General features: G+C 42.7%; 1 protein-coding gene across 5 annotated transcripts in view; it reads right to left on the bottom strand.

Moving 5' to 3' along the window:
- SPATS2L (spermatogenesis associated serine rich 2 like) overlaps window positions 1-23,195 on the bottom strand; it is a 188,618-nt gene that overhangs the window by 5,444 nt on the left and 159,979 nt on the right. For all 5 annotated transcript variants that reach the window (XM_055573046.1, XM_055573045.1, XM_055573048.1 and 2 more), the window contains 3 exons: window positions 11,311-11,369; window positions 3,993-4,102; window positions 616-718 (listed from right to left, as the gene is read on the bottom strand). In XM_055573046.1, coding sequence (XP_055429021.1) covers window positions 616-718; window positions 3,993-4,102; window positions 11,311-11,369 — 272 coding nt within the window. The remainder of the gene's footprint in view (window positions 1-615; window positions 719-3,992; window positions 4,103-11,310; window positions 11,370-23,195) is intronic.

Below are 23,195 nucleotides of genomic sequence, written 5' to 3'. Positions count from 1 at the left end.
GTGGATATTCCATGTCCTTCATCTGTCCTTCCTACCTCCTTCTAACTGTCCTTGGAGCCACTTTAATGCAGGTCCCCACCTCCCTCAGTGGGTGGGCTGGAGCAGGGGGGAAAGAATCAGCCAATTTTGTTGCACGTTAACTGCTCTAATTAAGGGAGAGGCTTGGGAACTGCTGAGCAGTGCGTGTGTCACACACACACACACACACACACACACACACACACAGCTGGGCCTTTCACGACAATAGCCCATTGTTCCCAGACTTATTAGGGAGACTTGCTCTTCCCATAACAGGTCTCTGTAGAACCAGACTTTTGAAATCAGAGACACTTGATCCGGCAATGCTTAAGAAAAGTTTGCAAAAGGTATAAACTAGTTGACCTGTTCTGTTCTGCTTAATAAATCCTGGGGATTTACTGATGGGCAGTGGCATTTGAAGACTCGAAGTTCAGATCTTGACATTTTTAGTGACTCGTGTCATGACCTTAGATCATTAAACCTCTTTAGACCTCACTTTAGCCCCCTGGGGGACCACACACCTGACATTTCCCATATTGACGCCAATAGCGCCAGCCTTACTCACACAGAATTATTTAGCAAGTATGCAGAACTCACTTTCTCCACAGAGCATGATTTGGGCCTTGAGCTGTTCAATGTCACAGGAGAACCGGGCAGCTTTCCCGAGCTCTTCATCATATTTACGCTCGCTGACAAAGTGCTGCGGGGAAGAGACAGAACCCCATGATGACAGAAATGACTGAGACACGCTGTTGATCCATTCTCTCTGTTCTCCCGCCCCTGCTGTCAGTGTGAGAGCATCACCAGGTGGGGAGCAGGGCAACTCTGTGCTGGGAGGTGCCTTTCAAGCGGGCTTGGCTTTGTCCTGGAGCACGATCACCTTCTTGTTTTTGGGAACTCGTGCAGGTCCTGTCTTTACCCTATCTGGGCTTAGACAAAACTGTGGTTCAGGCAAGATGAGTGTCTGGACTCATCTACCTAACCTTTCAGCATCCTACACCCTCTTTCTGGGACTTCCTGTCCTGTTGTAAGTTATGGAGTTGCCTTCTGGCCCTCTTACTAATCTGCCCAATGGCCTGCTCAGCTATCATTCCTCATGAGAAAGTATGTCAACCTTCCTAGACATCCATCTCCATTTTTAATAGGGGACCAGGAAGTGGTAAAGAACCTGCCTGCCAGTGCAGGAGACATAAAGACATGGGTTCGATCCCTGGGTTGGGAAGATCACCTGGAGGAGGTCGTGACAACCCACTCCAGTATTCTTGCCTGGAGAATCCCACAGACAGAGGAACCTGGTGGGTTATAGTCCACAGGGTCGCAAAGAGTCAGACACGACTGAAACAACTTAGCACACTTAGTAAGTCCAAAAAGCCTTTAGTAACTAGAAACCATTATCTTGAATGGTAGAATTTCAAGTGCTGTTAAGGGAAGTGGGAAAGAGATTACTTCTCAGTTCATTTAAAATTAAGATCTATGTGCAGATGACAGAGGGAGAAATACAGAAATAACTATGACTCAGTCCCTCTGTGAGTTTACCAGGGAGTTCACCATGTGGCAAGAGAGACAGATACCATAAAATAAAATATAAGGTAGAATGTAGTAGATGCTTTAGAAATATGAAAGGGAAAGAAATTATTTCCTGCTGAGGGGAATTAGGGAAAGAATTATGTAAGAGGAAGCATTTGAGCTGGAACATTAAAAAAATATTGAACACTTACCAGACATGGGCCAAATTCTTAACAGATAATCTCATTTTTATCTGATCACATTATTATGAAGTCAGTACTGTTATTAACTCTGATTTACAGAGGGGGAAATGAGGTTCTAAGAATCTAAGAGAATATGTAATTAATCCAAGTTTGCAAGAGCTGGGCTATTGCATTCCAAAGCCTGAGCTATCCACCATTTTACGATGAGTAGGGTAGAAATAGGTAGGTAGAAATGAAACTTAGAAGATGAGTGGATTTCAATAGAGCAGGAAGCTGGCAATTTCATAGTCATCAAAATAAGTGTTTGTTATTTGTTTTGCCTTCCAGGATGTCTTTCTGGGTATCAGGACAGGTTTCACCAACCAGCCCTACTCTCTATTCTAATCTACTTTGGGACCAGAGAATGTCTGTGACATTGGAAGTGCATCTGTGTCCACAAGATGAAGGGTTTCTTCTACTGAAACTAATTAGCAATGGTCATAACATACTGGGGGTTCCTAGGTAGCACTAGTGCTAAAGAGCCTGCCTGCTAATGCAGGAGACGCGGGTTTGATCCCTGGGTTGGGAAAATCCCCTGGAGGAGGGCATGGCAACCCACTCCAGTGTTCTTGCCTGGAAAAGCCCTGTGGATAGAGGAGCCTGCCAGGCTACAGTCCATGGGGTCACAAAGAGTTGGACATGACTGACATGACTTAGCACACATGCTCACATAATGTATACTGGAGTCTGGTGGTGGATTTTGTTCTGAATGGAAGAGTAGACCTCAGTGGGGAAGACCAGATCTGCTCTAACAACTCCAGTCTTAGGGTGAATGGCTGAGCTGGAAGACAGTGGAGGTAGAAAGGCTGGTTGGGGAGGCCATTACAATCGACTGGTTGGAGGCAACAAAGACCAGGAGGGCAGGTGAGAAGGGAAAGACCTCTAGAACTTCTCAGAAGCTTCAGGGCAAGTCCTCATCTCCACAGGGCTCCCTTTCATGTCTAACCAGGACAGAGGGGACCAAAGAGTCACTTGCCACTTTCTATTATCCCCAACCACTTTTATGCTGGGATGGGCAGACAACCCTACTTAAAAAGCTAGCAGCAATTGTGTCTGCCTTCAATGTGGGAGACCCGGGTTCAATCTCTGGGTTGGGAAGATCCCCTGGAGAAGGAAATGGCAACCCACTCCAGTATTCTTGCCTGGAGAATTCCATGGACAGAAGAGCCTGGTGGGCTACAGTCCATGGGGTCACAAAGAGTTGGACACGACTGAGTGACTAACACACACAAATGTGACTTCAGAGCTCCCCAGTTCCCTGGAAGTTGATCAGAAGCAGGGCTGCATGTGTATATGTGTATGTTTAGTATACTAGAGAAAAAGAGGGTACAGAAAATTTATTAACTGTAACTTCCTATCTTGTTGTAGATACTTTTTCTGTCTTTCTGGTGACAACTTCTCCTTCTGGTAACTGTACTCCAACACAGTTTTGAAGATTCACAGCATTGGTGGATCTGTCAATCAAGACCTCTCTTGGCCAAATGGCAGATGTGACCCAAATGGAGGCAGTTCAGAATCTCTCTCTCTGGGATTTGAATCAAGAGGGGGTGGCTCAGGGGGTGATGACATCTGGAGGTCACTCACTTGGATGGTGCCTGGAAGAGTGTCTGGTAATTACTGCTGCCTACATTCCTGCCCAGTTGTAGCCCGGAGTCTTCAGAGCACACTTTGCTTTGGGGAGCTACTTTCGTATTTTTTCCAATTCTACTTGTTCCAGAGGTTAGCAGAGTCAGCTTCTGTTGTGTGCCATTGAAGAAATCCAATAAATACATATTTGTGGGTGGTATTCTTAATAAAAGGGCAAGTAAGCTAGAAAAGGATACAGGGAAGAAGTTGCCACATATTGTGCGTTCTTTAGAATCCTCACTATTATACTAGGTTCATACTTTGTGTTCACATGTGTGCGGTTTATAAGCATAAATTACATATGGTGCAAATAATATCCCCTTTCCCAGATATAATTTATGGTTGAATACATTGTATTTGGGTCACTTTCAATAGCCTGTACCTCTCCTCTGTAATGCTATATCCCTTAAACCCATAGTATATTTAAATACAGTGATTAGGTGGTTCTTTACCCTTCTGTATTCTCAATTTCAACCCTGTGAAAGAGAGCGGGGTGTCTGATTTAGATCCTCAGAGAGCAGTGCTCTGTGGATGCAGAACAAACATAATAGGGATCAGAACTCTGGCTCAGGGTTCAGGCTGTGATATTTTAGAACTGACCTTAATTTCTGCCCTGAGTTCGGCCAGCTGCATCTCTGCCATCTGACTGGCTAGATCAGTAAGTCTTTTTAGTTCTTCTGCTTTCTTTTGACGAGCAGTCAGGATTTCCACTGCCGAATAAGAAGGAATAATACGTTAACGCCAAGGATTTAGACATATTAAATGACCTAATTTCTTGGATCAGTTTTCCGTCTGCAGACTGATCACTTTGTTGGGCCATGGCTGTTTTCTGAATTGGTCACTGAGGTGGGCTGTCCCTGGGTGCTCAGCACCAACCACTCATTTCCATATGTCTTTATCCACCAAGCGTCAAACCAAACATGGTCCTTTCTGATTCACTGTACACCCACAATCTTCTTCATTTTCCCCACTGGCATCTGATCTCACTTACTTAATTTGGACTTTCAGATTTGTGCATTACTCAGAACAACAATCTCCAAGAAAAGAAACATACAAATCCTATCTGAATGATACTGCAAAGACAGGAGTCCACTAAGCAAAAGCCATTCTTCTGTGTGTTGAACATTGGACTCTCTGAACTTAACACATATTCATGTAGGGCAACTAGCTGTGTTATTGAAATATGACATAAAAGTTTTCCTTTATTAGCTTTCTGTGAGCTAGAAAATGCCTCTGCTTTTGCTACTCTGCAGATTTGTTTCCATTTTGCAACCAAAGAGAAGTTGCAGACCAGAGTGTCTTGTTTTTGTTACGTGTCCACAATGGAAAAATTTCCAGAGTGAGTCAAAGCCTGCTTGAACTGAATTCACGTGCACTCTTTAGCATCTGCACATACAGAGAAGACACAAAGGAGTTTTCAGCATCACATTTCACACACTTGCCAGATGAACTAAAGGTTCAAGTAGATGTACAAGCCCACAGGTTAATTTGTATGTTTGTGTATGTTCCCCAAAAGATCATGGAGCTCAAAGCAATCAAAGCAATGAATACAAATACATTGGGTGAGATTTTAAATAAGAAGTTTGATTTTATAATACAGAGACTTGCAGTTCTCTCATTCCAGTCACATATGAATTGCCTTCATTTCTTTTGGACAAAGATTTTGAGTTATAACAAAAGAAAAGTCCATCTAACTAATAGGATATGCACACGGAATTCACATTCCTATCTCAGCTGAACAAAGGTCAACTGCTTTATTAGACCAGATTCACAGAGCCCATGCCCAGCAAACAATGTGATTTCCCATTGTAAGAGTTCTTAATTTATAAATGTCCAAAATAGTCACTTCAAAAACCCCCAAAGATGTTCAGAATCAATCAAGAGTTAATATTTCCTGCAAACCATAAACCATTCTTCAGACAGGCTGAGAAACATCTTTTTTATGCTGATATCAGTGTCAAGATGTCAGTAAAATAACTGATCTGTAACTCTTAAAGCCTAATCATCTGTCAGACTACTCTAATCATGCTTTGATTATTTACTGGGATGCCCCCTGCCTCCCATTTACAATACCATGTAGCTGGGCAGAGGCTGAGCTGTGCCTGGTAGCATTTCAGGATACAGAGGAGCTGGAGAAAGCTTGTCCTGATGATGGGAGGCAAAGGAATTTTCATCGTATTACTGAATGATGTCCCAGGTTACCCAGTCACACTGGAAGTCACAAAAAGGTAGCCCACTATCACTTTCGGTGACAGGGTACATATATTTTGTTTGGTCCACACATTGTTGTTGTTCAGTCGCTCAGTTGTATCCAATTCTTTGAGACCCCCATGAACTGCAGCACGCCAGGCTTTCCTGTCCTTCACCATCTCCCAGAGTTTGCTCAAACTCATGTCCATTGAATCCGTGATACCATCCAGCCATCTCATCCCCTATTATCCCCTTCTCCTCCTGTCCTCAATCTTTCCCAACCTCAGGGTATTTTCCAATGAGTCGGCTCTTTGCATCAGGTCCACACATTACGTTTACAAATAAATTGCCCATATTTGAAAATTAAGATATTCCATTCAAAAGCTGGATTTCTGGCTGTTATTTCTGGCCACAGTTGGCCAAGCATTCCCATATCAAAACCATTAGAGCTGAGGGGTTGCTGCCATTTTTACATGGAGCATGACATCCAGTGTGCCCTAGTCCACTGCTCCTCTGCCCCCACTCACCCTGTTTGACTCACTAATGTTATCTTCCTGGCCCCTGTGGGCATTTCCAATTCAGAAACTGCACATTTAGTTCTTTGTATTTATGATTACTAGGACCTAGTACACAGTGGGTGCCCAATATGTTTGCTGAATGAAAGATTCCAATGAATGGATCAGTGCATTACTTAATAGGAATATGCAAAGAAAGGCAGAAGTTCCTTTTCTACAGGGCCACTTAAGAATATCTAGGACTCATACCTTTGATTGGGCTTCCCAGGTAGTGCTAGTGGTAAAGATGTCCAATGCAGGAGACATAAGAGATGCAGGTTCAATCCCTGGGTGGGTAAAGTCCCTGCAGAGGGTAATGGCAACCCACTCCAGTATTCCTGCCTGGAGAATCCCATGGACAAAGGAGCCTGGCAGGCTACAATCCATGGGTCACAAAGAGTTGGACACAGATGAAGTGACTTAGCATACACTCACGCATACCTTTGATTAATCAATTATTTCCCTTTATAATTCAACATATGGATGGGACTGAAGCCTAGAGAATGAGAAAATGATTCTTGAGTAGGAAGATGAAATGAGGTACTTTCCTCTGGCAAAGTAAGATAAATGAGAAATTCTGAAGGTCCAGATTTGATGAGCAGCTAGTAAGGGGTCAGTAGACCCAGAGTGACTACACGGTTAAACAGATCTGACTTTTTCTTAACGGATCATTTGTGGGACTGGTGACAATTAGGGGTGATTGTTCTTTTTGATTACGTAGAATTTGGGCATTCATACCAAACAAAAGATTTGGTAGAAATAGATATAAATGGGCCCTAAAATAGGAATGCAGGTGCAAGATCACCAATAAATTCCGTGTTTACACTCATGCAAATGTGCATGGGAATGAATACTTTGCATCAGCAAGTGTTGGGATGAGTTTTACATATAGTCTCATTAACATTTCAAAGATTTCCATTATGAAAAAGCCCTAAAACTTGAGATCAAAAGCCAATATTCTCTTGGGGGAAGTCAACATTTTCACCTCAGAAAAATCAATGACAGAAACAGAAAGCAAAACCAAAACAGGTCAGTTCCTAAAATTCATTGACCCTATAATTTAAAATAGAATAAGTATGCTTTGAAAGCACCATCCTTTCAGAAACTTGTAGAAGGAAATAGTTCCATATGGCTTTAGATTTTCACTGCATTCAAGACTCGATTAATATTATTTATGTAGTTTTATAAACAGTCATCTGGTATGCTGAAATCCATTTCCTCAATAGGATTTATACTTTCCTTCAAGTTTCTGGAATACATTGGAAGCTTGTTCATATTACCTGAACCATAGAAAATTTCAGGGCTTCTCGAATAATACTCCTTAGCAGAGGGTGTGCTTGAAATCCTGGGGGGTAGGGGACCAGGAGCTGGGGCAGAAGTAGCTCTTTAAACACAAAGTGTCTTTGAAATCCTTTTGATTCCTTAAAAATTCTGGTGAATTTTGCATTTTGCTTCATAATAAATCTGTGTTCCATTAATATAATGTCTTCTTCCAATTTCTAGTAAATTTGACACTCTGGGAACATGCTTGTCTAGACCTCCAATTCCCTGGGCAGCCAAAGTTTGAGATCATAGCACTACAGCATCTTCAGTTTCTTCATCTGTAATATGTAATAACTGTATACCCCTCACAGGATTATTATGGAACTAAGGAAATAGCCTATGTGAACTGTTTTGACTAGTATACTAAAAAACCCTAAATAAAAATACTATTAATAAAGTGAGATGTATTTATCTACTCTCTTATTGCAGTTGCATTAATGCTCAGTAATACTGGATCCCACAGCCCATGGATACTGAATTAACTATAATGATTCAGTTAACACAATTAAGTACTTACAGTCTTCCCAGCTTTGTGTTAGGTGTGATGAGGAATGGAGAAGCTTACGTTATGATTAGGGAAATGTGGCTAATATCATGTGCAGGAAATGGAAAACGTGGAAAATACCTTGAGACCATAGATAAAGAGGCTCAAAATGGTGGTTGTAATGACAATTTGGGGCTTCCCATGTGGTGCAGTGGTAAAGAACCTGTTTGCCAATGCAGGAGATGCAAGAGATGTGGGTTCGATCCCTGGGTCAGGAAGATCCTCTGGAAGAGGGCATGACAACCCACTCCAGAAATCTTGCCTGGAGAATCTCATTGACAGAGTAGCCTGGTGGGCTATGGTCGACAGGGTCGCAAAGAGTTGGACACGACTGAAGTGACTTAGCACGCACAAAGACAGTTCAGTACTTTATAGAGAGATTTAATGGTTTCTTCTCTCGGTAAAGAAGACTCACGGTTAACATACATGTGTCACCTGAGAGGCTGCATAACTTACCCTCTGACCCCTGTTTTCTCAGGGGGTTGAACTAACTTCTTTACTAAGATGGGCTTTCTCTTTTGGACACACTGCATCAGGCACTGTGCTAAGTGTCCGACATGTGTCTTCTTCTATCTTTACAGTAACTATTTGAGATAGACACAAATGTTATGCCCCCCTTTCCTTTTATTTTTAATTTTAATAACTTTCTATTTAACCCAGTATATCACAATATATCATTCTTTCAACAGGTCAGCCATACAGAAATTATGGGTGTGATATTTACTTTTTTTTTTTTTTTTTAAGATATTCAGTCTTTGAAAGTTAGTGTGCATTTTACATTCAGCACACTTCAATTTAGCCTAGCCACATTTTAAGTGCTTGGTAGCTGCGTGTGTTATGTCCCCTTTTCTGATAAGGAATCTGGCTTTGAGAACATCACAGAATAGTTCAAGGTCACACCGCCAGTAAATGGGTGGAACTTGGATGTGATTTCAGTTCTGTTCACCTCCAAGGTAAGTGAACTGGCTTCCCCAGGGCGTTGGGCAGTTCTACACCAGGACAGATTCTTGAAATTAGGGGTATCCTGTGAGCCCATCTCGCTGTTTGAGCTAGCCTGACGGTTCTGAGTCTGCAGTTCCAGACGTATCTGTCTGCCGTGTGTCCCACTCTCCACCAGTGCTTAGCACATACAGAGCACACAGTAAATGTTTACTGACTGAATCAGTTTTAAAAATAGGGATGCTCTCCAGAGATGCCCCAAATCCCACAGGTCTTGGGATCGAATATAATTGTCCCAAGGAGGAAGAATGAACACTTGAAATCTGAAGCCTTCTGTTAAACTCTGAGAAAGTGATGTGCTAGTAACTTTCTATTTTGGTGCTAGAGAAACATTTGTGTTTGCATTGGAAGTTAGCATTTTTGTCATTAGGAAATGGAACTGAAAATAAACTGTACCCAAGAAACAGGGAAAATCCCGTCATGGGGTAATCTACTGCTACTGAAGAAATCAACAAATTCCATAAAAATAAAATATTTTCACAATCAAAGGGATTGTGAAAATATCTAAATATTCCACAGCTTAACCCTGGATCATATTTAGTTTTATTTAATAAAACCTGCTGTATTTTAGATTCTAAAATGTTGTTTAAAATTATTTAGAAAAGTTGTCTAACAAAAATAATGATAGCTATTTTTCATAAAATGACTACTGAATTATGGCCAAGGGCCAGGCAAGAAAAATATTAAAAGAATGAAGAATTTGGTCTGATCCTCCACTGATTTAAAAAAAAAAAAAAGCACTGAAGTCAAAAGTACAGGAACTTAGCTGAAAGCTGATTGGGGATGCAGACTACCATTTATCCAATTTATGAGATAAGATTTGGGTAAGGATGAAGAATTTAAAATGCCTAGGAGATAAAAATTGTAAAACTAAATCCCAGCTGAAAAATATGGTCTTAGGTTTCCCATTAACAAAGCAGATGAATTTAAAAATAAAAGAGGGATCAACATGTTCACTTGTGTTGAATTTGACTGAGCAGTCTTGTCTCAGCTGAAATTTCCAACTCATGAATCTCAGCCTATCTGAGATGGCAAATCTACCCTACTGGCTGTTGAACAACTTTACAACAGTGGAAAGGTTTAGAAATAGGTGTAAAAATAGTAAAATAAATCAAACCAGAGTACTAATATTTTGTGTTAAATTTAGAAAAAATGTTGTAATGATCAAGACTGCCTATGTGTGTTCATTATTTTATATATAGAATATTCTGTATCTTAAAGCAATCTCACTTGTGATTTCAATTTAAAACATTTCTTTTGGAGTGTTAAGTTGGTAGGTGTCAGTGAATTTGACTGAGTTTGTAAACAGAATTGGAGTGTTTTAAGAGAATTTCATTTAGTACATCTCTGAAAGTGAAAGTGTTAGTTGCTCAGTGGTGTCCCACTCTTTGCAACCCCATGGACTGCAGCCCACCAGGCTCCTCTGTCTATGGAATTCTCCAGGCAAGAATACTGGAGTGGGTTGCCATTCCCTTCTCCAGGGGATCTTCTGGACCCAGGAATTGAACCCAGGTCTTCTGCATTACAGGCAGATTCTTTACCATTTGAGTCACCAGGGAATTATTAATCTTGTAAGTGTTGCTTAAGAGCTTGGAATACTTTGCTGGTTAGGTTTGTGAGTTTGCCTTCTCAGGTTTCTGAAGTGCTTGAAAAAATAAGCTATATTAAATTTACAAATGTAATTCAAAATATTAAGGGGAATTGAAGTAACTTTCAAATAGAACAAATTTTTTAGGGGAACTGAATTTGGTAAACTTGAGTGAGTTGAAAGAACACGTGAAAAGGATTGTATAAGTAAAATAGCAATATTTGTAAACTATAAGGCTTAAAAACTTATATTTTAAAAATTTAATATTCAATATCATTTTAAACCCAGTTCATTATAAGTAGTCCTATTTAGGCACAAAAGTCTCCTGGACTTTAAATAAACCCAAGTGACACCTATTTTTTGCTGCATGCATATTCTGCCCTCTGCTCAGTGGGTGCTTCTGTTCCATCCTTTTGGCCCCCACTCAGAATCTGACTTAGATGGTAAAGAATCTGCCTGCAATGAAGGAGACCTGGGTTCAGTCCCTGGGCCAGGAAGACCCCCTGGAGATGGGAATGGCTACCCACTCCAGTATTCTTGCCTGCAGAAGTTCATGGACAGAGGAGCCTGCTGGGCTGCAGTCCATGGGGTCACAAAGAGTCAGACATGACTGAGCGACTAACACTTTCACTTTTATTCAGAATCTATATCACTGTCATCTGACCTATTGATTACTTCTGATTGGGAGGCTCCTTATTGAACAACCATGTGTCTACTTACTGGCTTCTTCTTTAACTTTATCCATTTCTGCCATTAATGAAACTTCTTTGTCAATGATGCTGGGGGGAAAAAAAAAACAAAAGCAAAGAATGGTTAATCAAAGATTAACTTTTAATAGGCACAGGAAATAAAAGAAAAATTATTTTCATTAAACAAAATACAAGATTACCATAAATATTTCTATGTTACAATGCCAGCAGCAGGCTCTGCCTTTCCAAAAATGAGGCAACATGGAAGGGATGCTCCCAGTGTTACACAGTGACATCTGCTGATTAAATCATTGTCAGCAAATCTAAAAACACAAGCCTTTTCAGACTTTTGGAATTGCACTGCTTTGAATTTCAATTTGGGAGTATTTTTGCCCTATGAATTTTCAAAGTTCCAAAACAATATAATAAGTATCTAAAAAGCTGGCACTCAGGTTATCAAGGCCTGTAATTCTCAAATGTCTCTATGGTTCACTCTGCCAGAATCGGTCTGGGAGGGAGAGAGAGGGCCCAGTTCTGATGCAGAGGGTCCTAGGAAACATGGGTCTGGGTCAATCCATCCACATGTTCTGTATTGAGTCCATGCTTTCTCGTTCACCCAAATAAGCATTTCAAGGTCAAATTAACCTTGTCCATTATATTTAATATACTTATGGTTAGTCCTTTGAAAAGGTATGATCTGGAAAAGTAATAATTATCTGTCCAAAAGTTCCTCTCTCATCCTAACTCCTTGTTCCCCTTCCAGAATCAACACAGCACAAATCACTTATATATCTTCTCACAGATTTTTATGTGTATATAAGTAGAGATTCCAGACTTTTAAAGTTTTCATCTCAACCATAAATATTTCAATATAGATAGCTCAAAGATAAAAACTTTGGGGGGATGTAACCACAGTATTACTACAATACCTAAAAACATTAACAATAATTTAATGTTATCAGATATATACTCAGTATTCAAAATTTCCTAATTGCTCCATAGTTTGTTTTTTTTTAACTGTTTGAACCAGGATCTAAATGAGGCCTATTCATGACAATCGGTTGACTGTCTTCTGTATCTATTTTAATCTATACATTTCCTCCTATTTCTCTTTTTTTTTTTTCTTTGAAATTTATTTGTTAAAAAAAACCAGGCTACGTGTCCTGTAGAATTATTCAAGGTCTTAATTTTGCAGACTGCACGTCCATGGTATTATTTAACCCAATCTTTTCTATTTTCTATAAATTTGCTACAATATAGAAATTTGATTAAATTCAGATTTGTTTCTTATTTCAGGAGAAATTATTTTATGTTATATACTTCTGTAACAGGACTGGAAAAGGTCAGTTTTCATTCTAATCCCAAAGAAAGGCAATGCCAAAGAATACTCAAACTACTGCACAATTGCACTCATCTCACACGCTAGTAAAGTAATGCTCTAAATTCTCCAAGCCAGGCTTCAGCAATGTGTGAACTGTGAACTTCCTGATGTTCAAGCTGGTTTTAGAAAAGGCAGAGGAACCAGAGATCAAATGGCTAACATCTGCTGGATCATGGAAAAAGCAAGAGAGTTCCAGAAAAACATCTATTTCTGCTTTATTGACTATGCCAAAGCCTTTGACTGTGTGGATCACAATAAACTGTGGAAAATTCTGAAAGAGATGGGAATACCAGACCACCTGACCTGCCTCTTGAGAAACCTGTATGCAGGTCAGGAAGCAACAGTTAGAACTGGACATGGAACAACAGAATGGTTCCAAACAGGAAAAGGAGTTCGTCAAGACTGTATATTGTCACCCTGCTTATTTAACTTATATGCAGAGTACATCATGAGAAATGCTGGGCTGGATGAAGCACAAGCTGGAATCAAGATTGCCGGGAGAAATATCAATAACCTCAGATATGCAGATGACACCACCCTTATGGCAGAAAGTGAAGAGGAACTCAAAAGCCTCTTGATGAAAGTGAAAGTGGAGAGTGAAAAAGTTGGCTTCAGATCAGATCAGATCAGTCGCTCAGTCGTGTCCGACTCTTTGCGACCCCATGAATCGCAGCACGCCAGGCCTCCCTGTCCATCACCAACCCCTGGAGTTCACTGAGACTCACGTCCATCGAGTCAATGATGCCATCCAGCCATCTCATCCTCTGTCGTCCCCTTCTCCTCCAGCCCCCAATCCCTCCCAGCATCAGAGTCTTTTCCAATGAGTCAACTCTTCGCATGAGGTGGCCAAAGTACTGGAGTTTCAGCTTTAGCATCATTCCTTCCAAAGAAATCCCAGGGCTGATCTCCTTCAGAATGGACTGGTTGGATCTCCTTGCAGTCCAAGGGACTCTCAAGAGTCTTCTCCAACACCACAGTTCAAAAGCATCAATTCTTTGGCGCTCAGCCTTCTTCACAGTCCAACTCTCACATCCATACATGACCACAGGAAAAACCATAGCCTTGACTAGACGAACCTATGTTGGCAAAGTAATGTCTCTGCTTTTGCATATGCTATCTAGGTTGGCCATAACTTTCCTTCCAAGGAGTAAGCCTCTTTTAATTTCATGGCTGCAGTCACCATCTGCAGTGATTTTGGCTCAACATTCAGAAAACGAAGATCATGGCATCCGGTCCCACCACTTCATGGGAAATAGATGGGGAAACAGTGTCAGACTTTATTTTTCTGGGCTCCAAAATCACTGCAGACGGTGACTGCAGCCATGAAATTAAAAGACGCTTACTCCTTGGAAGGAAAGTTATGACCAACCTAGATAGCATATTCAAAAGCAGAGACATGACTTTGCCAACATAGGTTCGTCTAGTCAAGGCTATGGTTTTTCCTGTGGTCATGTATGGATGTGAGAGTTGGACTGTGAAGAAGGCTGAGCGCCAAAGAATTGATGCTTTTGAACTGTGGTGTTGGAGAAGACTCTTGAGAGTCCCTTGGACTGCAAGGAGATCCAACCAGTCCATTCTGAAGGAGATCAGCCCTGGGATTTCTTTGGAAGGAATGATGCTAAAGCTGAAACTCCAGTACTTTGGCCACCTCATGCGAAGAGTTGACTCATTGGAAAAGACTCTGATGCTGGGAGGGATTGGGGGCTGGAGGAGAAGGGGACGACAGAGGATGAGATAGCTGGATGGCATCACTGACTCGATGGACGTGAGTCTGAGTGAACTCCGGGAGTTGGTGATGGACAGGGAGGCCTGGCGTGCTGTGATTCATGGGGTCACAAAGAGTCGGACACGACTGAGCGACTGATCTGATCTGATATACTTCTGTCAGCAGACACATAACAGGACACACTTATAAATATTCCTCTTGAAAAAAAAATAAAACCTGAATGTGCTCAGGTTTCTACATTTCAAAATAAATGTAAAGGAAATACAATGAACATCTCTAATGATTATTATATTAGTAGCTATTGGTGGTCATTGCCTAGATCAACAGGATTTGAAAAATGAGAATATTTGAATTCTCTCAATCTTTCATTTATTTACTGAAAACTTCCCTAAAGAGAAACCTTTCTTTACCAACTATTTGGTTATCATGAAGTACAGTTTGCATAGATGAATCAGGATAAATGCTTGGTTCTCCCCTTTTATTTATCAGTTTTCAAGACAATAGTTGGTTCCTGCAAAAGTAATCAATTAGATGATTTTTTTTTTTGCTGGTTTGTATAGTTTAATTATGAACCCATATTTAATGTACTTCAATACACTTATTACTTTATTATACTCAGATTGTTCCAACAGATGTACTTTTTGTTCTCCATCAGATGTACTTTTAAAATTTAAAGTGTGTTGAAAGTCTTTTCCCCTTAAGAGAAAATATTGTGTAGTATTTGTCAAGGTAGGAAGTGGTTTCTGGGATGTATCTATGTCTAAGAGTTTAGGGCTCCTCAACCAGTGATATAACCTAAGCACTTAGAGAGTAAGGACTGTTTGCTGAAGAGCTTGGCTCTTTCCAACCAGGAAATCCTAATGGAAAGAGCTGACATGAACAAGGAATGGCAAATTCTCCAGAACTGGGCTTGAAGCCTAAACCATCAAGCGCAGACACGTGTGGCTGAAGGTCACTGGCTATGACCATTTTGGTGGAATTAACATATTAGGAGGATTGTGCCTAATTTATTGACATTAAGTACATATGATGTCAGTGTGTTAACATAGGAAATACATGATGCAGAAAGATGGACGGCGAGAAGAAAGTCTTTATCCCATCTCTGTCCCAGTTTACTCAGTCCCTGTGCCTGGAGGTATCTCTTTGCTACCAGTTTCTTGTGTTTCTTTCTGGAGATCATAAACCAGCATATGTTCATGAATTGTATGAAATGCTGGGTTAAGTCAATAGGCTTGTACTCCTGCAATTATCAGGTATATTTAGCTTTCCTGTAAAGTTCACAAATGCAGCTACATAGAGGTCAAGTGAATGGAGCAGGCAATTCTATGCTAGTTTAGGAAAACAAGGGTAATGGATAAGCTGGTAGGGAGCTTAGGTGAGAACCTAGAGATCTGGGGTCAGGAGCCCAAATGACGACAACACGCTAAGCTATTCTGCCTGAGAAAATGCTTTGAATTTTTACAGTCAATCCTGAAGGAAATCAACCCTGAACATTCACTGCAAGGACTGATGCTGAAGCTGAAGCTCCAATACTTTGGCCACCTGATGTGAAGAGCCAACTCATTGGAAAAGACCCTGATGCTGGTAAAGATTGAGGGCAGGAGAAGGGGATGAAAGAGTATTAGATGGTTGGAGAGCACCATTGACTCCATGAACATGAGTTTGAGCAAACTCTGGGAGATAGTGAAAGACAGGGAAGCCTGGTGTGCTGAAGGCCACGGGTTTGCAAAGAGTCAGACACAACTTAACAACATAGAAAGGGAGATGAAAAGAGAGAGAGTCAGCCAGGACAGTGGGAGCTGTGTAAGGGTGAAGAGGCTGGGAGAAATGACTGGTAGTGAGGTGAGTCAAGGAGCTTCCAGAAGCAGGAGGACCACATGTGCTACTGTGAGGTGTCCACTGTGAGGTGTGTGAGGTAAGCCTTGCTTGGGCCATCCAGACCTTCACCACACTTGTATACACACACACACACACCCCATAGACCCTCACACACACAGACTGAGGAAGTGGCTGAGTGTCAAGTCTGCATCAGTGCAGGGCTGAGGAGATGGGAAGACGTCACAGCCTGAAGGCAGAGTGCAGGTGAGAATGTGGGGGTCTGGCCCACATCCCTGAACTAACACAAATCTCAGGGCTTTTGACTTTCTGCACACATGGAACTGGAGTCCAGGGGGCTGGGACTCTGCTGACTTATGGGCTGCAGGTCATGTGAGACTTGTTCTCTTCTCTTCATCAGCACGGTGAAGCCGGGTTGCCCAGTTGGGGTGGCTATACAGGATACGCCACAAAGAGCACAAGGAAACTCTAGTCTGTGGAGAGACTGACACATCATTCAGCCACAGGACAGATATTAGCTGAAGGTGAGGCTGGGGATACAGCTGTGGATTAAAAAAACCAGATTCCTGCCATCCTTGTGGAGCCTACATTCTTTTGGGGGAGCTGAGAGGAAGAAGGTGAGAGGACCTGTTGAGCTTATGGGGGAAACAGTGAAACACAGATGGAGAGAGAAGAAAATGACAATGGTGAGAAGAGGAACTTAGGATTCCCCACCCTCCATCAACCACAAGGCTAAGATTAGAGTCTCCAGATTCTGAGATAATGCAAGGTGCACGTGATACCAGATGGGGTGTCTTTAGATTTCAAGGGACGGGCCGGGGCAGACTGCAGTCAGAAAGCCACGACAGCCTCCACAATCCCCATGGCCTCAGTCCCCAAACAGTACCATGGACCCTGTGGCATGTCCATGTGCTGGGTGAGGAAGATGGTGTAGGAAGGGGCCTTTGCTAATTTCTTTATCAGCTATAAGATCACAGTTAATTTTTGTTGATTAAACTTGTTAACATAATTATGTGCTCAGAGGGTTTACAAGATGGACATTTGGGGTATAATCTGTATCCCTAGGTCTAACATGTATTAAACAAAGCTGGACATTCACACCACGGTTAGTTCAGGCCTCCTGGGCTAGCAATAGGAGGGATGAAGGCCACACACAATAAATTGTTAATCTGTTTAATGCCCACTGGAGGAACTGAACTGAACTGGAGGATGTGAAAAGCCTGTGAAGTTGGCATCAAACTATGCCTCCACTCCTCTGGGTATTTCAACAAAAAGACCGTCCTCAAGCATCTTAGTAATTCAAGCACTGCTATGTATGATTGCTTTCAAAACTCATGCATCAAGGCGAGCCAAGGGATCTCTGCTGCGTCAGGACCCTGCTCAGAATATATGAGCTGGATGCAAAGCAGGATTAAGGTGCTGGCCCCAGGCAGCACCCCAGGACCTCTCCTGTGAGAATCAGTAAGGTGAACCTGAGAATTCCACTGTATTCTTTTGTCCTTTCAAGGCAGCAGGTTTCTGGAAGGGAAGACTAAGGGAAGAGGATGTGGAAGTTGCAAAGGAGGATGGGACAGTGGAGGCTGGCCAGTCCTCTGGCAGGCTGTCAGACAGCAAGGAAACAGCATCATAGCATGCTGAGAGCCAGTTCAAAGGAAGGTCCAAGCGGAAAGGCTGTGTCTAACACCTTTATGGCTGCTTCCTGAGGCTTGCAGGATCTTAGGTCCTCAACCAAGGATCGAACCCATGCAGCGAGATCGTAGAGTCCTAACCACTGGACCACCAGGGAAGTCCCTGAGCCTAACACCTTCTAAATACCCACAGTGCCTGGTGTCATGTCCAACTTTCTGAGCAATTTCATCAGTGCCATTCCCAAGTCCCACGAAAATTTCTTAGAGACACAAGGACAGAGATACACACTGAAGGGGTGTCTGATGGGAAACAACTCTGTGGGCTGGGCAAGGGCAGAGGGTGCTGGGCAAAATCCAGGAGGGAGTGTTAAGAGACAGGGAGGGTAGGAGGGAGGAATGGCACTGGAGAGTTGACGAGCCACAGAAAAATCAGTGTCACTGTCCCATCCCTGCTGCAGAAGCAGAAAGGTCAAGTGTGGGCTTTCAAGGTACCACTGTGTGTAGACAGACAGCAGCCTCCAGATGAGAGCTGTTTGTAACTTACACCCCGAGAGTGTGCCCTGTGCCCCGCACATTAGGGAGAGCACCAGTGCATCACCACAGTGAGTTCATTCAAGTGTCCTAACAAACACCCTGGGAGGTATGAGCTCCTCTCTCCCCTCACCACAGGGCTCTGGCACATGCCCCTCCTGTTGCTGGAAGACCTTTCCTCCCCAACCCTGCCTTTCTTCATCTCCTTCACTTGGTGGCATCCTTCAGGTCTCTGCTTAATCATCCATTCTTCAGAGAAACTCTGACGGAGTTTTAAAAAACTTCCATTCTTAGACTTTATGATCTTAGACTATTGTGGGCTGCTCGACGAAAATGGCTTGATAGTGATGAATGGAAGGGAAGACAGCATATTCATTTTTCTACAGCATAACAGTAATGAAACTCCTTAATTGGTATATTGTAGTGCTTGCATATAAATCATGTTTATGCAAAACTTTATATAACTTTTGTCACTGATGGAATCTAATCATTTGAGACACAAGCTTATGAATAAAAGTACAATGATATTCACAAAACCTCACAGGGTTTGGCTCAGAATCAAAACATGTAGAGAATGATTCTGTTTGCAAATTGGGAGGGTAATAAATTATTGAAATTTGTACTTTCCCCACACTAATCATCTGCGATTCTAGATTTGGGGTATATTTGCTTTTCAAAGGTGACACTTGGAAGAAACACGGAAGTCTTTAATCAGCTTTCTGCTGACCACTGAAAGTTTTCTAAATAGCTGGATCAAGTCCTCAGGAAGGCACCAGACTGAAGACAGACACTATCAAACATGTTCTACATAAACTGAGCTCACAAAAAAACCCATGCTGACCTCACATGTTTCAGACGCGCCCTTTATCCTTCCAAAAACACATCTTCTCATTTTATCTAAACTGCCTAGATAGTAAAATTTTATCCTGTTGCAGTAAAAAAGCTTTTATTATTAAAGCAATAAGGTGTAAGGAGAGGAAGATTACCATGGCCCAGGCTTTAGGGTTTATTATATAGTTAATCACAGAGATAAAGTGTCATTTTATAAAAATGTTTCCACTGTCTTGATTCCTTTCTATAGAGGACTAATCATAACAATAATAAAAAGAATCAGAAAGGCACTTCCGCAGGAAGAGATTTATCACATTCTTCTCTGTGAAAGACTTCTTTAAATGTGGAGGCGAAGACACAGAGAGACAAAACGGCTTCATTTAGAGCTCGGAGGAGCCATGTAGAATCGGGTGTGTTTCATGAATAAAGATGCCCTGATGGGGAGCAGCCACTGGACTGTCACTGGGTGAGAAGCCGGAGAGCAGAAGCTACTGGCAGATACTGAGGAAGGGAAGGTAGGATTTCAAAGGGAGATGAACAAGATCAATCTCCAACAGCAGCCGGAGTCAGATGTTAAAGAGTTAAAACTAGGCCACACTTCATCTTCCTGTGCTGGCCTCAGGGAGGCCGTAGTGAGAGAAACTGCTTGTGAGCATCTGATCCCAGACAATTCTGCTTCACGACCTTCTGGCGGATGAAGGGCTTCCATGTAGAGCTTTAACTTTTGGGCTGCCAAGCAGAACCAAGCAGAAGAAAAAGAGCTTCAGGAAGCAGACACAGCCTGTGCTTGCCGGGAGGATGAGCATGAGGCAGAGCCTCCGGACCGTCGGTCCCTTGAGAGAGAAAAACATTGTGGAGACTGGACTTCCTGGTGATCCCGTGGTGAAGACTCCACCTGCCAAGGCAGGGTACATGCTTTGATCCCTGGTCTAGGAAAATGCCACATGCTGTGGGGCAACTGAGCCCTCGCGCCGCAACTACTGAAGCCTGCGCTTCTAGAGCCTGAGCTCTGCTATAAGAGAAGCCGCCACAATGAGAAGCCCACGCACCACAACTAGAGACTAGCCCCCACTCACTGCAACTAGAGAAAAGCCCTCGCAGCAACAAAGACCCAATGCAGCCAAAAATAAAAAAATAATTTTAAAAAGAAATGTGGAGATGGCTAGGGAGGAAGGATTCTACTGAATGCTAAGGGGATAGCTATGACAAACCTAGACAGCATATTAAAAAGCAGAGACATCACTTTGCCAACAAAAGATGGTATAGTCAAAGCTATGGTTTTTCCAATAGTCATGTATGGATGTGAGAGTTGGACCATAAAGAAAGCTGTGCGCTGAAGAATTGATGCTTTCGAACTGTGGTGTTGGAGAAGACTCTTGAGAACCCCTTGGACTGCAAGGAGATCAAACCAGTCTATCCTAAAGGATATCAACCCTGAATATTCATTGGAAAGACGGATGCTGAAGCTCTAATAATTTGGCCACCTGATGTGAAGAGCCAACTCATTGGAAAAGACTTTGATGCTGTGAAAGATCAAGGGCAGGAGGAGAACACAGCGACAGAGGATGAGATGGTTGGATGGCATCACAGACTCAATGGACATGAGTTTCAGCGAATTCTGGGAGATGGTGAAGGACAGGGAAGCCTGGTGTGCTGCAGTCCATGGGGGTCGCAAAGAGACACAACTTAGCAACTAAATTTGTAACAACAACAACAAAAGGGGATGTTTCACCTATCCTTGTTGTTGCTCAGTCACTCAGTCATGTCTTTTCCTGGCCTGTATCAAATAGTTTAAAGCATATCAATGAGAAGCCATAAAGCCAGACTTCCTATATAAACAATTTCCATTTCTTTCACTAAAGAAAAAGGGTAATGTACAAATATCTCCCCTCATCTTGGGCTCTGCTCCTTACTGCGGCATCAGGAGTAAGAACTGTGACCATGGGAGGAAGGCTAGCTGGGTGCCTGGCAGCCTCGTAGTGCCTAGTGGCTGCTGTGTGGACCCTGAGCTGGGAGCAGGTGCTGATGGGAGAGACCACTGGTACTGCTCAGAGTTTAGGCATCTACATCCCTTGCCCTGGAAGAAAGGATTGCGCCCACCAGGTGGAGGGCAGAAAACCTCCCTTTATCCACTTCAGGTGTACTATACTATTACCACGGGAACCATTTCTAGTCCACTCCCCAACATATTGCCAAGAATTCTTGGGCCCAGGGCAAAACTAGTCAGGGGCTTCAGTTCACCCATTTCTCAACTATTGCTGCTGCCAACAAAGGTGTTCCTGGCCTGATAGGCACACACACAGCAAGACTGCATGTGGTTCTCTATTCCTGGGGTCAGGAGAACAGGTGCCCACAAACGGTGCCCACGCTCTTGCATGGCTGCCAGTTCCGTGTTCCTCCTTTCTCCCTTCTGCTCCCTGAAGACTAGCAGAATATGCCACCCCAAAACACGGCACTTTGGTATATTGATTACTGTGAACACTATGGGCAGTGAAAAACAGCAAATGCAGCGAGACATGTTCTCCGATCTGCTTGGAGCTCAGTTGTCATACACCCACCTCCTTTCCCAGGAGTTTTCACCAAACAGGGAGGATGCTGACATCACAGGAGAGACTAGAATTGACACCACAGTCAGACTTTGTCACAAGCTGTCATATACTTCCTGGGCTTCCCAGGTGGCGCCAGCTGAGTGTGCTGCAGTCCATGGGGTCATAACGAGACACAACTTTGTCTTTTGGTAAAGAACCTGCCTGCCAATACTGGAGACATAAAGAGACATAGGTTCGATCCCTGGGTCGAGCAGATCCCCTGGAGGAGGGCATGACAACCCACTCCAGTATACTTGCCTGGAGAATTCTATGGACAGAGCAGCCTGGCAGGTTACAGTCCATAGGGTCACAAGGAGTCAGACATGACTGAAGTGACTTAGCAGCAGCAGCAGCCCTTCCATTTGCTCTTCTAAGGACCAGTTTATCTTTCCTAAAAATCATGCACTCTCCCCTCAGAGATCTACATGCCTCTCCTCTTTCCCTATTAAGATGGTATTTAATCCTGAATTCCAGGCCACGGTGGGGACTTCACTTTTCCCTAAGGGTCTCCCATGTGTACATGAGATGTCCACGTTAATACATGTCTGTTTGTTTTTCTCTTGTTAATCTGTCTTTTATAACAGGGTCTCAGTCAAGAACCCAGAAGGGTAGAGGGTAAGTATTCTTCCTCCCCTGCATGTCCATCCTGGCCCCTTGCTTGCCCTGACTGCTGGTCACTGTTCTCACCACTCACCAGTTTCCACAACACCCCTTCATTCCCACGTGATCAGGTCCTCCTGAGTTATCCCAGAAATGGCTCTCCTAACCAGCTCCACCTGCCAGGGTGCCACTACAGCTCATTATCAAGGAGCCGGCTATGCTCATTTATTTAGCTTTCTGTTGGGATTCCTGAGTCTTTTACCTTCTACTCTGTCCACGTTTGCACCTCAGTTTCACAACAACCCGCGTTCTTCTTATAATTGGAATTTTTTTTTCTGAATGCAGCAGTGATTTGACAATTGATCTAAAGATTTCTTGAATTCCAACGTGTTGTGCAATAAACATACAAAACCCAACACGCATGTCTACAGCCTGTCAGCTGGGGTTGGGATGCAACTCTTTGAACAGCTGCCTAGAAATCGTGACTCTCAGGGAAATAAAGTAGAACGTCTCTGAGCACGAATCGAAGTTAACACGTACGGCAGAGCCACACTGCTCTGGCGGCCAGTGAACATGGCAGCTGGGCTCCATTTGCCAATCAGGTTGAGGCCATTTTTTTTCCCTTTTTTTTTAATCAGAGGTAACATAACCCGTTAATGTTAATACCTCTTAGTCTGCATATTTTATATTGGAATTAGATAATGATTTAAATTACAGTTGATGAATATTTCACCACACCATCTGAGGTGCATAGACATGTGCAGATGAAGCATAATGACTAACTCTCACCACAAA

This window comes from Bubalus kerabau, chromosome 3, assembly GCF_029407905.1.
Source record: "Bubalus kerabau isolate K-KA32 ecotype Philippines breed swamp buffalo chromosome 3, PCC_UOA_SB_1v2, whole genome shotgun sequence".
Classification (NCBI taxonomy): domain Eukaryota; kingdom Metazoa; phylum Chordata; class Mammalia; order Artiodactyla; family Bovidae; genus Bubalus; species Bubalus kerabau.
Note: the sequence above shows the minus strand (reverse complement) of the source record. Positions and strands in the feature narration are given on the sequence as shown.